The sequence below is a fragment of the Synchiropus splendidus genome, chromosome 18, assembly GCF_027744825.2.
Source record: "Synchiropus splendidus isolate RoL2022-P1 chromosome 18, RoL_Sspl_1.0, whole genome shotgun sequence".
Lineage (NCBI taxonomy): Eukaryota > Metazoa > Chordata > Actinopteri > Syngnathiformes > Callionymidae > Synchiropus > Synchiropus splendidus.
Window position 1 is genome coordinate 7,055,644 of NC_071351.1, and position 18,482 is coordinate 7,074,125.

The window sequence follows — 18,482 nt, forward strand, 5'->3', positions numbered from 1 at the left end:
GCATGATGTAACTCACAAGGAGTCTCTGTTGCTCTCCGTGATCTGAGACATCCAATAGAGAAGTTTTGATGCAAGTGATACGCACTGACTCCCTGAGAGGCATCGCTCTGCCAGGATCGTGGTGCGCGTGTATTGATGGCTCCTGAAATGTTGAGATTCCCCACTGCTGTTTACAGCCCCGAGAGCTCGTGGAGAGCGGCTGTCAAGACAAACTGGAAAATGTACGAATCAACAAAGCACAGGAGGCTTGTTTGTTGCCGTCGAAGAGATGAGAAAACACAAATCAGAGCACCAAGACTTAATGATGCAGCTGTCCTTTAAACCCTGCGTCGAGAAGAACAATATCCAGGCCCTGTAACTCCCAAGTTTTGATTTATTTTGGCGCATGCAGCAAGTGCAAAACAGCTCCTCAAAAGATCAGTGATGTGGAAAGAGCGCTGTGGGCGACGTCTCAGTGAACTTGATGATGGTTCCAACCCTGGATGATCTTCAAGAGTACAGCGCGGTCCTAACATGCAACAAAAGAAGAGTTGATTTTAAAGCAGCTGCAGAGGCTCTGTGCATCTCCACAGTGATCCACTCAGCCCTCATGCTCTCACATTTCTGAATGCTTCCCATCCCACTCGGTTTGAGTCTGTCTCGCTGTTGTTATTGATTTCCACGCCTCCCACTTCATTTGACCCTCTTCCACACTCATTTCTCCTCCACCTTTAGTCCTCAGTTTCCAAGTGCTACTGTACGTTTCTGTGTTTTCACTTCCTCCACTGGTTTGAAGCATGTTCACTGCACCCCAAAACATGACCTTGGTGCTTCAAAATGGTCAGACATTTCTGCATTCCACCAGGAGGAGGAGAAGTGGGCGAGGCATGCTGTTCAGTCAGTCATATACATGTCTGAGTCATCATTTCTGCGCCTCGTCCCAGGTGGTCGCCAGGGAAAGATGCCAGTCACAGCGCTGGAGTCCTTCGACTTGGAGACGAAGAGCTGGACGCGCTACGCTTGCATCCCCAGCCGGAGGGCCTTTTCCTGCTGCGCGACAAATGAGCGAAGTCTCTTCAGTCTGGGCGGCCTCCAGCAGCCGGGGCCCCACAACTTCTACTCCCGGCCTCACTTTGTCAACACCATGGAGGAGTATGATCTGGATCAAGGTAAGTGCCGCGCTCCTGCGGTATTCCCGCGGGGTGGGAAGGCCTGGAGGCTCTCGTTTCCTGTGCTGTGTGGGTGGGTGGTAGTGATCATTGTGGAAGTCACTGCTGTGAATTTGTCTCTGTGTGTCAGGGTTTTACCTGAATAGAATCATGGGATAAGAGAGCAGAGAGGATGGATGTGAGTTGATCATGACCATCGCTGGAGTGACTACAGAGCTGCTCTGACTTAACAGTCATATATTGGTGATGCAAACCTACTGTTTTGTGCATCTTCCCTCTTGTCATCCAAAGGCAGCAGTTGTGGATTCCTGACTTCAGCGCCACGTGACTATTGTGAATTTTAGGGAGCTGAAGAATAATGGGTGAAACCCAAGGATTGGCTCTTCAATATTTAACCAAGCTCATATTCACTGTGATAAAATATTCAGGAAGCGGTGTAATAAATGAATAAATAATAGAAGTACGTAGTGTGAGGACAACAGATTGGTTACTGCCTCCCGAATGCTCGGCAGGTGGTCAGTTGCTGTTCATGGTCATAAAGATGTTGTTTATGGTGATGGTGTGAGCTGCATTGAAGAGGAGGAAGTGAGTGACAATGAAATAGCTGTTGCATTGTGTTTGACTACATGAGATGTTTGTCATTTATCAGATGTTTTTGACGTGTACTGGAGGTGAGGACGAGCGTCCCAACACACCTCAGCAGTAACAAAGACCCAGGAGTTCTCTCCTGCAGCCATGCAAACAAAACCCATCTATGAATTGAGCTCACTTTAAGGAATGAATCCAATTATGTTTTTAATATCCAAAATCATTATTTCCTTTGGTGATGTGGACTCATCAGTTTCCATGGTGATCAGCCCACCAGTTTGAATTGTTCCTACTTGGTACATGCTCCCGCCCACCCGCTCGCATGTTCATGCCTGTTTTTTTCATCATTATCATTGTTTCTGTTGGGTTTATGCTGCATGAATGAATACATTTCTACTGTTGAACTTTGTAATGTTTTTTAGTCATTGGAAAATTGAGACATTTGATTCAACATCCAACAGCTGTAATCACATGACAAAGGCCAAAGGTCACATGACAAAGGTCATGGCTTAAAAGTCAAAAGTGGGAGGAGCTTTTGGTGAACGTAAAGCTGACGTGACAGGTTAGCTTTAGAAACCAGGGGTAAAGCCTTGCACACAAGCCCAGCACAAACAAGTGCCGGGTCTCTTCTCAGTGTGGGGTTGACCTCGCAGGGTAAGTGGGCGGTGGAGACATGTATTCATATAACTGTCCATGCATGAGGAGCTGCTGGTCTTGTGTTCTGCACACTGGTGTGTGAACTCCTCCTGTTGCTCTATTCATCTCATACTTTTTCATTTTTGCCGACCTAAGGATTGTCATAAAGTTTTGTCCATGAATAATGGAGCAGAAAAGAAATATATAGCCGTTAATAGCGGTTTGGACCGAAGTCCTGGTGGAGCCACACAGACCCTGGAGTCGTTTCAGGCGATGACATCTTATGGTAGGAGGGGAGTGGGACTCACCTTGAGGCAACGTGAGCTTTTCAGCCAGAAATCTGTCCCTCAGTGTTGCCGGCCCCCACAGTACTCGCACATGAAACGTGTTTTTACTGGCATCAGATCGCATGATGAGAAAGCTCTGCTCCAAGAGCGACTGATGCTCTGTTGAGCTCCTGAAGTGACAAGCCAGAACTAGCCAGTGTTGAGACTTGGATCATTCAGAATTGTTTGTCATTTGTACTTTACTTTTGAAAGCGATGGTGCAATATCAGCGTATATGGGCACTACTACTACTGAGGTTGCCCTATTGTATGATCTGTTTTAGTTCCAGGTAAAATGTTAATAACATGTTAATAACATAAAAACATGAAAGGTGACATGCTGTTTTGCTGCCAACATGATCAAAATTCCAGACATTTTTTTGGCTCTCAGAAAGAGGACATGCAAGCTGCTGCTGCTCCACAGCATCAGATTGTGGCTGCGAGGCTCCTTGATGCCTCCGAGGAGAGAAGAGCTCCAAGCACGTGGTGCCAATGTCGTGTCTGATGTTGAGTGCATCACAGCCCTGCTTCCACTCGCTGTTTGTGTTTGTTCTCGCCATTTATACATTAAATATAAAAGTGTTTCTGCCCAGCAAATGCATTCCCTTCCTCCCCGTTTTTGTGTGACAACCTTCGCGAGTTGAGGCGGTTCAGTGCCTGGGAAGAAAGGGAAAAACTAGAGAGCATTTCCAGTCCTTCACAGCCGAGCAGAATCATTTTGTTTCACATCATCTTGAACACAGTGTTCCTCCACAACCTTTTTTTTTTTCCAGACAAACTCAAGGGTGCTATTTCTGACTGCCTGTCTGCAGCTGAGGTGCCACGGCGAGAGACTGCTGCTTCTGGGAGCTAGAATGCGTTTTGTCCTTCATATTCAGGAGCAGTAGTAGATGGAAATTCCATGGGTTTTTGAACGTACTAGTCAGCGGTGGCTCATGTGCTATTGACCCGCCTTTCCTTGTCTGTGCCGCCTCACTCTGCTCTGGCAGAAGGATCCCAGGAGGTTCCTGACTCCGCTTCCATTTCTGCTGCTCCTCTGCTTCTCACAGCTGGACGCACATCAAACAGGCGTGATAAGTAATGGCCCATTAGCCGTAACTGAAGGGGGAGCTGATGAGCAAGTAGCTGGTGGGTGAGTGGTCTCTGCAGAGCCTCCCCTTCTGTCAGAAGCTGATCCTGGGCCGACCTTTGGCTCTAACCTGGATGAAACTGAGTGGTGTTCTGTCATATGACATATGACAGACAATATTCCTATATTGTTCTCTGCCCCAAATGCCAGTTGGAAAGTAACAATTGGTGTGGGATACACGTCTGCTGGTCATAAAGAGTCTCATGGTGCCGGTCTGCACTGGCCACCGCTGACTCTGTGCTGCTTTTTATTTCATTTCCTTTAATGGTTTCCAAATCTCCTAATGGTCTTGCTCCCATTATTTCAACTCATTTTAATCCAAGTGTTGTAGCAATTTCATTCTCTTCTGTTATATATGACAACCAGTGACAAAAGGTGCATGAACGTGCCCTGACACCAGACACTGCCGGAGGGGTTTCCTCTTCCCTGTTTATCGTTTCATTGTTTGAAAACTTTTGACTTGTTATTGTGTAATGTATTGTGTCACAGATTTCAGAACAGGAAGTTGCTGCCACAGTTTGTCTCGACATGTTGAACTTGTTTATACCTGTAAATTCTGAGTTGAAGTAGTTGTTGAAACTATATTAAGTTAGTTAAACATTGCTGTGCTACGGAGCTGTTAAATTGTTTTTCATTGGGAGTGTTAAATTTCCAATGTATTCACGAAGGAAAAAGGGGCAGAAATGGGTGTGGGCCTGCTGGAGTCTCTGAACAGTCTCTATATGGCCAGTGATGCCTCTCAACTCTCATGAAAATGTGCTATGGTTTTCTTCCTGTGCGGCTGGATTAGTTTTCACTTGCGTTTCCAGTATCTGATCTAAACTGAAGAAAGGTCAGCGCAGAACAGGGCACCCTCTGATTGACAGTTCAGAGAGTCACTGTGAGAAAAATGAGTCTCTAATTTTCCCTGCGGAAAGTAATGAGTTGCTCTGAAGCGCGAGATAATGTTGTCGCTTGTTTTCCCCACAGCGAGCAGTTGCCTGAGACTGAACTGGACTCCTCTATAATGAGTACATTCTGAATGTAGCGCGTGGGCGTCTTGTTACTTTCTCCAAAACGGTTGGCTCTCGCATGCAGTAGCTTTGAGGAATGAGACAAGGTTTTGGTCTCAGCCGTTTGTTTTTATTAGATTGCAAAGCTAACACGTGACAAAGCTATCTCATCTGCTGCATCTCATCGATCTTCAGTCGCGGTCACAGCGTCATTTCCCGCCCTTCTACTGCGGCCGATGGCTCCAGTTTTGTGGCTTATCTTCATCTCCGCCTACTAAACAGCAGCGGCAGTGGGTTCGGAGGACCGTACAACTGTTTAAAAAAAACGAAAATACGCAGCTCTGATGGCTTTTTTAGTTCTGAGCACATGCGTTTGTATCAAAACCAAATTGTAATGAATGTTATTGTGAACTGCCGCTGATGATTTTACTGTTGTCAGAAGTACGACTGCAGTTTTCACGTCTGCCTCCAGGCCGAGCTCACTGTGAGTTATATCTGGTCTGACTTGGACCATGAGTCTCAACTTTAACATTAGAGTTTGGTGGATATCAGATGTTGACCTCTGAAGTGGAACCCGTCTCTGTGAGTGTGTTGGATGTTGAATGGCAGGTGACCTTGACTGCTGCTCTCCACTCCTGCTGTCAGTGAAGCCGTCACGAGGCTTGGATAGTTTTGATGGGGTCAATTTACCACCCCTGAAACTGTGAACTGTTGGGATGGTTTAGTCCTGATGACCTGACAGAGGTGCAGTGCTGTGTGCGTGATGGAAGCAGAACAAATGGCATTCTCCCTCTGTTAAACTCGGGGATGTAGAAGCTCACAAGCGCAGGGCTTTTTCCTGAGACGGATGATAGTCGTGAGAAGGATGGTCACATGAGAAAACCCTCAAACTGCATGGGGGTGTGGAATTTTACCCCTGATGCTAATGTTGTTTGCCGTGTTCCAACACACGGTTCAGTCTGGGTGAGTCTAAAGATGCTACTTATAACACGCAGCAATTGAGATGTTTGAAGTGGTGAGAAATGATGGATAAAATGAAGACCAAGAAACAGAAATGAAAGAAAGAAGAGAGTGGTTTCCTATCCTCTTAGAAGATAGGAAGAAAGTGATAGAGTTTGGCGGGAAAAAAAATGCCAACTCTGCTTAAATGACGCCGACGTCAGCAAATTTTCGCTACATCTGTGTCGAGCAGACACACTTGCACTGAAACGATGACTTACTTTTCAGCTCACAAAACACATCTTCACTAGTTTTCTGATTCAAGTTCAGTGACGTGCATTTAAAGTGCACATTTGTTTGTTTTGTTTTGTTGGGCCTCAACCCCACTGTTGGCCAGAGAGACTGAAAAGGTTGGATGGTGTGTTCTTCCAGAGGATGGGGGGTGGAAATGCTCTTCAAGTCTCCCCCTCTATATCTTGAGGTCATGCAGCACTCGCCTGAAGCCTAAATGAAAAGCTGGATTGAAGGGTTCACACAGCAATGACTCCATCCTCCGCCCGGCCTCGCTCCTCAGATAATGTGCCAGTCATGCATCCCCCTCTCTGGGGGGCTTTGTTCTGCCAGCAGATATCTTGAAGTGAGCCCACACTTCACCTTCAAGATATTCCCTCTAAACACCCCGGTCCACCGGCAGGCTGAGGCTTCCGCTCAGCGTTTAGCCGCTCACTTCCATCATCCTCTTATTTCACGAACAGGATGCATTTATTTGACTGACATCTTCATTGAACTATCCCGTCTCATCTTTAAATCTTGTGGGGGATTTTGCTTGCTGCAGAACGAGTGGCTCCGCATTCCGATGACGTGTATTTAAGATCATGTATTCATGCTGCCGCCCTCGCATTTGATAAGAAAGATTTATTTATTTGAGTGAACAATGAGTCCAACATCAATGGACTAATGTTCCGTCACACGCGTGAGACAGAGAGAGAGAGACAGGTGGACGGGAGGTTCAGGGAAACAAGGCAACTCAGTTCAGCAGATGGGGCTGATGTAAACAGCCATCAATGAATATTCTTCACGTCCGTCTCTGGTATAGAGTTTCTGCCGAAGAGTGAAGATGAGATGTTCGTGAAACCCCATTGATTAAACCTGCTGACTCAATTCAGGCCGGCTCACTTGCCTCGCTGTCTCTCCCTCGATGATCCTCCTTGCTTCAGCCGCCGCTTATCATGAGCTTCATTACCAAAAGTGCTCCTGTGGTGCTTGTTCAGACGACTGGAGCGCGGCGGACGGTCGCCATGGCGATGAACACTTCTGGCTGGAAACAGAGGAACACAATGCTGTGTCGATCACGTCTGAGCGCTGGACGCTCGGTGCGCTGTGTTTAGAGCCTTGTCGGTTTTTCCTCCGTAACCATCGGCCCGTGTTCAGCCTGGAAACACCGTGTCACCAAGGACGTCCCTGAATCATGGCTCAATGAAGATGCAATTCGACTGGATGATAAAACCATTTCAAGCCGGAAGGCAGCTGGGTTTTGTGTGCGGAGATTATAAAGAAGCGCTTGCTCTTGTCAAGGCCACTTGGTGTCTGTGAAAGAGCCATAAGCTCAGAGAAATACTTGAAGAAACTTGGTATGAACTGGTGAACGACCGAGAACTGCTGTGGGGGGACAGGACACCTGGAAGTGGTGATGGCTTCATGGCACACTGTCTCTCTTTTCGCTCTCTTTTGAAAATGATCCAAGGTTTGATGGAAATGGTTCTTCAATCCCAAAGGCTTTAGAGCAGAGAGCGCCAACTAGTGGGCTAGGAGGACACTGTTTCATGAAGCCTCGTCTGTGTATCACTTGCAGGAACCTTTGGCTCTGACTGTGATACATTTTAGTGTGAAATAAACACATCTATCCTGTTTTTCAAAAATCTTAAATGTGTAGTGGCATTCTGTTGTAAGAGCTTAAGTTGAGAATAAACAATATTAAATGCTGCTGTCCTTACAAATGAAGGCATGAAAAGATGCTGTGGTCTTATGAAGTGAATTTACTGCCCCCTGCTGTCCAAGAGGGGAACCTATGTGGAGGATGCTCATAAACGGAGTGTATTGTTTTCACCAGCCTGTGCAAGGAGAGTCATTCCCTTGTCATATATTCTGTTTAATGTATCGTGGCAGGCGGTGCGCTTGGGTATTGTGTTGCAAGAGGACGGAAGCTAATAGAGTTCGTGGAGGGTCAATGAGGACGTGGAGACGGCGGCGCTGTGGGTGAAGAGGGAGGAGGATGAAGATGCACTTTTGAAACAAATGTGGAGGGAAAACTGAGTTTAGGAGAATGTTGTACATTGAAAGGGCTTAAATCCGACATGCAGAGTGACTTGGCAGAAAGTTGTTCTGACGTACTTGTCTGGAAGATGATGTATTTACACAGGTTAAAAAATTGGACAGTAAAGAGCGGAATGTGTGACAGTCCAATCTCCGAAACTGCCCGGGCAGCGTTTTTCTGAACATGTTGTGAGGAGAAAACTACCGTGTTTGGCAGCTCTGCTGGCTCTGTACTTGTTTGTTAATATCGCATGGCATGTCGCTCGTGACAGTGGTGAAAACTGTCCCGTCAATTCAATAACCAGGCCGAGCTCACTGTGAGTTATATCTGGTCTGACTTGGACCATGAGTCTCAACTTTAACATTAGAGTTTGGTGGATATCAGATGTTGACCTCTGAAGTGGAACCCGCCACTGTGAGTGTGTTGGATGTTGAATGGCAGGTGACCTTGACTGCAGCTCTCTTCTCCTGCTGTCAGTGAAGCCGTCACGAGGCTTGGATAGTTTTGATGGGGTGGGGCTCAGGTCTTTAGATCATAGAGGTCAGTCCACCTGTGGTCAGCTCACTTCAGTCAATGCCAGCTTGTTTGCTGGTGTCTCAGACCATGTGAGGTGGTGGAGCTAAAGAAGGACTGGCAGCAGAGCCACTTCACTGCGGGCTGCGGCTCTGGCTGGAATCCCCTTCTCTTCCCCATCAATGTGAGTCCTCTGTGACCGACTGGAGATGTTGGTCAGCGCTCTGAGTCAGTAGACCTGTCCCTCCACTGTTGTTAGGCTCCAGTGGAGCTGCATCACAGCTTCCTCCTACAGCTACTTCTTCATCTCCTCGATTCACTGGACATCACTTTTTATTCCAGAGGCAAGAAAACAGTCACTTTAAGGCAAACAGTCATCAGTAATAACAGTGATCTGCTGGAGTTCATTGTAACTGCAAAAATCTGAGTAAAATTCAGATGAGACCCGCAGCAGATCGACCTCTGAAGTCAGTGCCATCACGGCTCTTGGAGGTTCTGAAACACATTTGACAGAGCAGCCAGTCACAAACTCCAGTTTCATATTTTGAGCCTCATGCAGATCAGGAGCCTTGTCTCCTGATCTGCACGTCGTGAGCCTGGTAATAAAGCCTTTTGTAACAGATTGTCTCCAAAGGAAGAAAATCCGGGCAGTAAAATAGGAACTGGAGAAGATGGCTGACACGAAAGGCTCCCACTTCAGTTCCAGATCATGCTGTTGTCAGCCTCACTGGAGTTTTTCGCCCAGATATCATCCAGTGATTGCTGGAATCAAAAGGCTTTTCCGACTGGTTTTGTGTCTGGTGTTAACAACACAGCCGAGTTTCAGGTGGTGTCATTCAAATTTGCCTGCTCTGCTCCCATCCGTTCCTTTGCTCTGTGTCCTGTTGTGTTTGTTTTCAAACTGCTACCAATGAACACCGTTCGTCTTTAAAGTTCTGCAGCATCTTGTGTTCCGTCTCGCCAAATTCCTTTATCAGTAACCAACACACACAGTCACACTCTAGCACCAGGCTGGATGACATCAGCTTTATAGACTGAGTTTTATGGAATGAAGACAATTGCATTCCCAACCGACTCGCCGTGGCAGAGCGTCCAGCTGTGCGCCGCTGGAAGCCTGTTTCTTCTGAGCCTGGGCCTTCTGTTTGTCTTTTGATGTCAACAAAGGCAGAATTAATTCTCAACATACTAGTTGTGTGAAAAACATGAATTGGATGCTGCTTATTCTTCCAGAGGTGGTGCCCACACTTGGAGGTGTGGCTTCTGTCTTTCACATGGCAAAGAGTCCATGCACCGTCTGTCTGCTCGGACTGAATGAGAAGTGTTCTTCAGTCTGCTCCGGAGATGAGATTGAAATAAAAGGAGGACTAAGACCAATGTTTTAACAGTCCACCGCCACCAGGGCAAACATCCAACGACATTGGAAGGAGTCCAGAAGGCTAGAGCTCGTGTGTTGGCTCCTCTCCAGGCCGTCAAACTGTCCTGACCAAGCAGATAAGTCTGATAGTTCCACAAGCGGCCATATTCTCCACAGACAGAGGTACAACTTGCTCCACAAGGTTCTGTCCTTGTGCCGACCTCTACACTTGGCCTTCCCGCCTGGTGCTCTCCGAGGTTTCACGTCCCCTCTATCCTCATCTGACAGGCGGATTAGTGCATCGATCTTTGGAATCGAGCCCACAGCAGCACACTTCCCTTCCTGCACTGCAGCTCTCCTGCACAGCGCGCCAGTGTTTCCATGCTGCACCTGAAGATGCAAACTCAGAGCACAGGATCTCATCCCTGGGAGAGTGGGGAAATGCAGGGAAACTCCAAAAACTCTTTGTTAGCAGCAGAAGAAATGTTGTTGTCAGAAGAGGCGGAGCCAGGCTCCTGAGGGGCTTTTTATGGAGCTCGATCAGCTGTTTCACCAGTAACACGCTGAGCTGTTTTCTGTGGGGAGAGAAGTAGATTTGAAATGTTTGTTTAATTTTCTCCTAAGCGGTGTGAAATGTTGTTGTTATTGCTGGTGCCATCATGCACTGTTGCACCAAGTGAACCAGCAGAGAGAGTCCCTCTTCCTGACCCTTCAAATAATGGTTGTTATGACCATATATGGCTGAACTTACAGTATCGTATCACCACTCCAGTTTGGGGATACGCATCATATTGCAGCTGTTTCAGTTCTGTCTATTGGTCTATGACAAGTTGGTCAACTTGTGCTGCAAACTGGTTTTTAATGGGTCAAAAGTCTTGTTTTGTCGCTGTCAGAGCTGATCTGGAATTGACTCTTCTGAAGTGGAACATTTTCTTGCGAATTCTTTATCAGTATTTTCTTCAGCAATACGCAAATATCTATCTAATATCTGCCCAGAATATGCCTCGATGGAATAGCAGTGACCCCAGGAGGTTTTGGGACACACGCTGTGTCGTCAGGCCAAACTTAGTGAGTCCCACAGACGTGCACGGAGCATGTCAGGCTTCACGCTGCGCAGGTTGGCAGAGATGCTGCACGCGTGCTGGGGCTGGTTTTCACATGTGCTGCTGCTATAGCCACATTTAACTGTGCAGCCAAAAATAGTCGGATCGTAAGTGCACGGGCTGTGTTACTTTGCTGTTGTCATGAAAGGAGGAATGATCTCTTCAATCCTGGGGGAAATGTAAACAGCGCTTTAAGCGGAGCAGGTGTGCCACCTCGCCAGCAGCAGGCTGTTGCTACGTAGCTCCAGCACAACAGAGAAGCGGTGACTCAGAGCTGGAAATAAACCACGCTCCTCCAGCTGAGTCCAGCGGACGCAGACCTGCCACACACACACACGTGGCTCGCGCTCGCTCACGCACCGCCGTGATGCTCTGATCACTGCAGAAGAGGAAAGCCTCACCTATTGGTCCAGCCATGCTCTCAGCTCGCTCTCCTTGGGTCTCATTGCACCGTACGGATCAAAGTGTCTAAGAAGAACGCTTGGCTCTTCTGGCAGCTTTCTGCTTGACAAGCTCTGTGAGGAGCTGCTATGGCGGAACCTGCACACGCGCAACGCCCTGTTAATGCTGTGGGATTTCCTTCACACACAAGTGCTTTTCATACATGCAGCTGCCCAGGGGAGTCGCCGTGAAGTGAATCCTGCAAGACAGAAGACAGGTGTTGAAAAGGCCCTCCAGGCTTTAAGAAACATGGTTCTAATAGCTGTGAGGAGCAATGAGATTAAAGTAGAAGCCTCGGCCCACAGCTTCAAGTTTGACGTTTTTACATTGTTTCCTGTCCTTTTTTATGAGGATTCGTGGCCGTGTTCGCGCCGAAGTTTGTCATCTGGGACTATTTGTCTTTCATACACAATATACACGGTATTTCTTTTCTTTAAAAAAGTAAAGGGTATCATTCCTTTACCCCTATATTCTTCACAGGGCAACAGCCATTTTGCAATCTTTTTAAACACAGAGCGCCACCTTGTGAGCCCTGAAAAACACTGTTTCGTGAAGCCTCAATAACCCATCAGGTTCCAGTGAGCCGCAGCCTTCAATGGAAGACATTGTCATCTCCAGTATTTTCAAAACTTCTCATGAGAATGGCCGGACAGCTAGCTGTGCTCACAAGTAGCGATAATGACGGCCATTTACGATGGCATTTGCACTGACCTTTCTGATCCAACTTTAGTAGACGTGACCCGATTACGGTGCTTAGTTGTAAAGGAGCAAGAATGTCATTGCGTTACAAGTAAAGAATGACATTTGGATCCCGGCTGCAACCGGACTCTTCCAAAAACACATTTACACAGAAGGTTCTCCATCCAAAAACCTGCATTCGTACAGTTTGCTGTGTGTCAGGAGAGGCTGGAATGGCGTGTTTGAAAGGCTATTTGTCTTTAGAAACTGGACATGGGCTTCATAAAAGGCATCTCAGGTCTGTGTGAACATCTGTCGCACTCATATTCCACCTGATATTCTGTCCATGTGAAGCTGCTGGCATGTGAATCTGCCAGTCTGGGTTCATACAGTGAAGAGTCTTGATCTTTACAACATTGAGAATAATTTTATATATGACCGATTAATACCATAAGAAAATTGAAGAGAGCTGCTTCACAATTTGAACTAGAAATTGTGTTTTAAAACATTAAATCCCTGTATTTGTAATATGTGTATGTATATGTATGTAATCTCTTGTGTATTTGCCCTTTTGTAATATTTGTATTTTTATTTTCACAAATGTCACTCGTGCTCTGAAAAGAAATTAACTGTTCCTTTTGTAAAAATAAAAATAAAAATCCACTCAGTCCCTCTTAACAAGTGATGGCTTCTTGAAACACTGTCCATATGCTCAGAGCCCAGTAGGTGGTGCTCTCCGTTAAAAAAAAATGAGATGTGAGGTTTCCATGGAACAATTTGGTGAGAAACAAATCCTCATTCAATGTCTAACAAAGAAACTCTGTCCTCTGAACTTGCCAGGTGTCTGGATCAAGCCCGGCCGCGCATCAAGGATGAGAGAGAAGAGAGCAGACTTCGTGGCGGGATGCCTTGGCGGACGGGTCATCGCGGTCGGCGGTTTGGGTCAGTGTCTGTGCATGGATGGAAAGTGAAACTGAGCCTCGAGGCAAAGCCAAATGTCCACTTAAATGTCCACTTGAGCAGAGCAGGTTCATAATATATATATATATATATATATATATATATATATATTGGGTGAGGACGCCACCTTTCAGTAGTTCTCTGTGAGCCAGTGACAGCAATCTGACTCATCGTCTGATCTGCACTCATCATTTGGGTGGGTGAGTCACAGCTGGTTTGTGTCCGGCTCCCTTTCAACCACCCAGTTAAAAATAGGTATCACAAGATGATCTGCGTTTGCTGCTGAAGAAAGATGCTTTGAAGGCGTCGTGTTCTGCTGTAGCCCAGCCGTGTCCAAAGTCAGGCCCCGGGCGCCATTTATGGCCCTCGATCAGAGTAACCCTGGCCCTTACGTTCTGTGCTCACATGTGGTCATTTTCAGAGCTCAGCAGGGGGCGCTCTCAGTTGAAAAAAAAAAAAAAAGTGAGTTTCACTTGCTCCAATCTAAAGGTGTCAGAGCAGAGAGTGCCATCTAGTGGACGATGGAGGAACACTTTCTCAGCCATATTTTAGCGGTTTAAGAGTCAAAATTAAATGAAGAAAGATTTGAGCAGGAACAGGAGAAGTTTTTCCCCAACTAATGTCATCATTTCTACTGTAGTCAAAAGAATAGACAACTCACAAAAGTTTGTGGAACTCACACAGGGAACCGGAGGATTTTTCAAAGACGGATAGAAGGATTCAGGCTGCTCATATTTGTCAGATGTCATGTCTAACATCACACTTCCACCGAAGATACCAAGCTCACCCAGGTAGTCCAACTGAAAGGAGAAGAAGTTTTAGAGGGGAAACCCACAGATCCAGCCAGCAGGACCCATCAAGAATGTCGTGCAGCTGGATGGATTTATTCTTGTCCTGCTGCATCACACCTGTCTGTGGGGACCACGGTTTTTAGAAGAGTAGAAATTCAGCTGTAAATGTTCTCAAAGAAGTGAGTGTGTCTTGGCAGTGTTGTGTGAGTGACAGTAATAGACAGGATTAGAGAGACTGGAAGTTGCGAAGGGAAAGAAGGTTGCAAGTGACTCTCTAGTGGACGAGATGAAGGGGGACAAGGACAAGTGCACCTGGGCCACACTGTGGCTTAAATGCCACGCTGACGTTGAAGATCCAACCTGTCATTGATTTTGAGTCCTGTTGCTGGTCACTACGATATTGAGTTACATCCCACACTTCCACAGTCAAAAACCTGAATTACTTCCAAGATAGTCGTGAAACTTTCAGCCCAGTTTAGACTCACGTTGACGTATAAGGCTGTGCGCTTATGCTAAATCCAAAACATTGTGTCTGTGAAGTTGGATTTACAAATGGAGGAAACGTTCCCACTAAAGCTGAGTGTTTAAGAACGTCTCTGAAGTTCATGGTATCAGCAAATAAACCTGTTTACCCCCTGCTGTGATGCAGGAACCGTCCCTTCAGCTGCAGACACAGGCTCCTATTGAATATTGCATTAACATCCCAGAGTCATTTCAGCTCTTTCATGAGAGGAGGGGGAAATAATCCTCAGATGGGGGCAGATGTTGCCGCATGTGGCATGTCTGGTCGAGCGAATACAGCCAGACAAATCCATTTGTTTGAGCTGCTTCATTTGTCTTTTTCCACAACTACAATGTGGCATGAGATGGAAAATGCATCTCGGACTCAGCAACTTCCGTGCTGTGTGGTGGAGGGTTTGTGAGGCTTCAAGTTGCCCTTTTCAGAGCCCACTAGATGGCAGTCTCTGCCCGAAAATGCTGGGTTTTGAACGAACATTTCACATTGTTTTGAAACCAACTGAGCTCTGAAAAAGACGACAGTGTTTCATGAAGCCTCACCAGCACATCACGAGTTACAAGCACAAACATAGTCTTGTCTTGTGGTTTTCTGTGATGTTATTCAGGGATCTGCCCTGTAGCATCCCATCTGACGGTTCAACTATTCAAACCTAATGTCTTTTATCAGCAACAAAGTGAACTGTGCTCTCTTCAACTGCAGGAAACGAGCCGGCGCCACTGAGCTCGGTGGAGAGCTACAACCCTGTGAAGCGGCGCTGGGAGTCCGTGGCGGCCATGCCCACGGGACGCTGCTCCTCGGCCCTGCTCCAGACCAACAGCATGCTGGTTGTCATCGGCGGCGTCGCCCAGGGACCCAGCAACGCAGTGGAAGCCCTGTGCTTACAAGAAAGCGTGTGACAGCGAGAGACGCTGTCATGACGGATGCCTCCTCTCAGACCAATCTAAATTCAACAAGCAGCCGCTTCTCTGGGTCAGCAAACGCAACATGAAGGACAGTCGGGCAGCATGGACAGAGAGCTGTCCTTCTCAGGGGGGGGACACCACATGAAGATCGAAGCCAAAAAACAGTGTTTTGTGTTTGACAAAGAGACTTCTTTTCACTGAGGAGAGTTTTTCCTAATAAAAGCAGGGTACCTTTCTGGATATTTAAGGAACTTAGGGCCATATACTGTAGGTTCTTCTGCCTGCAGCTGCTGCGGTGGGACACTTTTCTACATGTTCTCAGAAGCTTTCACTTTTACAACTTTGTTACACTGCAGGTTTGACAGGACAATACTGGCGACATCCATGGCCTTTAACATTCCCACCTGCTCATCTGAGTCATCCATTTCTATGAGCCTTTCTACGACCACAGTCACTGTGTTTCCTTCAGTTGAGATGACTGTGGTCAGACGTGTCGACAGCTGCCATCACTTTGTGTCACCTCGGCCCACAGCGACCGAGCCATGTCCCAGATTGTGGATCCAAACTCACCCAATGGTTGGCCGTCACAAGGAATTCCTAAATCACTTTTTGATCAGTAGTTTACATTTAAGTTTTAACTTGCTAGCGGAAATGACAGGAGATTTGGGGGTTATAATCGACCTCTGACTTATTGAAATTCATTCCAACTTTTAGACGTCAATGGCTGCGTGAGGATGTGAACTGAACATAAGATACATCCCATTCGTTCATATGACATTGTGTCCAAGAAAGAAAGGAATGATTCTCTTGACCACTTGCTTTACTGAAGCCACGACCATCAACACTGGAGGTTCAGGACGACGCCCCAAATCTAGTCTTATTTCCATGAACAAGACTGAATCAGAGACTTGTACTGGCTTAAGCAAAGTTTAAATCAGAGCATGAAAACAGTGTCAAGTGAAGTGAAGCCTGGTGGGAAATGCCCCAAAAACAAAGACGCTGCGTTGACTTCCCAGTCAGCCACAAAGGTCTTCATGATGTTTACAGGGAGGGACCCCAGTTGAGGATGATCAGAAGGCGGGGGGCGCCGTGGTGGTGGTGGTGCAGCAGAGCTAACAACCCCAACAAGAAACGCTGGCAAACACCAAGACTCCCTGGTGTTTGTGCGCCGGTCTGGGACCAGAACTTCGTCCAACACTGATGAGCCTGCTCCAGCCAACTGTGTCGCCGCGCACGTGTGTGTGCGTGTGCTGGAGAGCTGGCTCTTCAGCCCGGCTGAGCTTTGGGGGAAAATGATCATTAATTTTAATTGGCTCAAGAAAAATAAACAGGAAAAAGCGACGGCACAGCAGCAACTTCAGCAGAGTCCAGTTCTGTTTCCCTTTTTCAAGCTTGGTCACTGAATTATTAGCATTAAGCGCCTCGGTGCACAGTGTGTCTTTGGGCAGATGAGGCTTCATGAAACACTTTTCTAAATACATTCAGGGTCCCCGACTAAACACACAGACTCAGGTGGTGTCAATAAAGTGGCGGTTTTGTGACGCAAACGTTCACGCTACAATGGAACCGCAGCTCAACAGAGGAGAGTTTGTTTCCCAAAATGTAGCATTGACAGGTTTGGCCCACGTCGAGCCCGACCTCACGTGAATAGGCCTTTTCTGTGTATTGGTAGGTGGAATACTTGGATAGTCATGTTGTTGTGTTGCTTCGGAGCGACCCGTGTGTGGTGGTGACCGCTGTTTACTGGTGTTGTGCAAGTCGCTCCACTCACGACGTGTTTCTTTTTCTCTTGCTGGTGTGAAATCCACGGTGACATAGTTGTTTTCCAGGTAGGACAGCGTGACTTCAGACCTGTGAGACTGAAGTGGGCATCATCACACTTGATTTCGGAAGAATTCTTTCATATTTAGCATCCCATGCCGTCCATTTGTAGCCGCTGCTACACTCCGCTCATCGATTTTGCGACTCAAATGTCCTGTTTGGAAGGAAGCAGCAGCTTTGTGTGAACAACATTTCACTAACCCGCTGCCCCGGCCACATTTTTTGGGGCGGACAGTCACACATTTCTGATCAAAAAATGTCCAGGCCAAGCTGCGGCCACTCAGACCTTCCCCCAACACAGGACGTAGCTCTTATCTACACAAAAATTGCCATTTACGTCAGCTCTCGGTCATTTCGCGACAAGCATCAGCAGGAAGACACTCATCGAAATTTCCCATGTAATTCTCTGGTTGTGCTATTGCGGAAAAAAAATGGGGTTGTGAGTTTATTGGTATTCCATTAATCGGGAAAACTATACTATTGTACTTTTATTTTTAAATATATTCCATTCATTTTCAGGACACTGTTTCGATCAGGTCAACGTTACAGGCATTATCAAGGACAAAAAAACAACAGGAAGGTTCATTTAAAACAATGAAATAATGCATCAGAAGTTTGTATTTCCTGCCATAAGAGAGAGATCACGTGCATCGAAAGACTCACCTTGACCAGTGGTTGCCGGTTGTTCCTGACAAACGTGTCTGTTTAATAATCGTAACAGGTGGAACATTGTAAATGGTGGCTGTGTCAGTGGACACCAGGATCTACTGTTGGACTGTAACGTCACTCGTGTTCTTGTCAGTGGAGCGGGCGCCTGTCGCAGCTGTGCAGTAGTTCAGTGCCTAAACTCAATGTGAGGCAGTGCCTCAACTAAAAACCCTGTTGTGTAATAAACTATTTTGACTCGCCGTCTACTCGCAGGCGTCCTGTGGTCTGTGCTTGTTTGGTTCCAAGCCGTGCAGTCGCCCCATTCATGATGGGCCCTGACAGCCTCCAGAGACAAGAGAAGGGTGAAAGAATGTCAGCGCAGAAGCGACCCATGTCGATGGCTTCGATGAGGCAGGAATGGATTGGGTCAAATCTTTCTCAGCCCAGAAAAGGAATGAATCCCTTTTTTTCTGACTAGCATTTAAAGTTAATAATAATTTCCCATCTGGAAATGGAGTGTCAAGTTACCCCTTTTTAAGCAATTTTTCATTATTCCAAGGCTTTTATTTTTGATGCAGATTGCAGTACAACTTGCAACTTAATGGAACTGGAACTCAAGGAGATTAAATATATAAATATTATTTTTTTAGACAAGTATATAAGCTTTCGATGCTGGGAAT

The 18,482-nt window shown here is 46.6% G+C and overlaps 1 protein-coding gene across 1 annotated transcript in view; it reads left to right on the forward strand.

Moving 5' to 3' along the window:
- Positions 1-18,058, forward strand: part of LOC128749496 (kelch domain-containing protein 8B-like) — a 57,196-nt gene extending 39,138 nt beyond the window's left edge. The window contains exons 4-6 of the mRNA XM_053849157.1: positions 924-1,148; positions 13,001-13,102; positions 15,131-18,058. Of these exons, the coding sequence (XP_053705132.1) occupies positions 924-1,148; positions 13,001-13,102; positions 15,131-15,327 (524 nt within the window). The 3' untranslated portion in view covers positions 15,328-18,058. The remainder of the gene's footprint in view (positions 1-923; positions 1,149-13,000; positions 13,103-15,130) is intronic.
- The last annotated feature ends 424 nt before the right edge of the window (positions 18,059-18,482 follow it).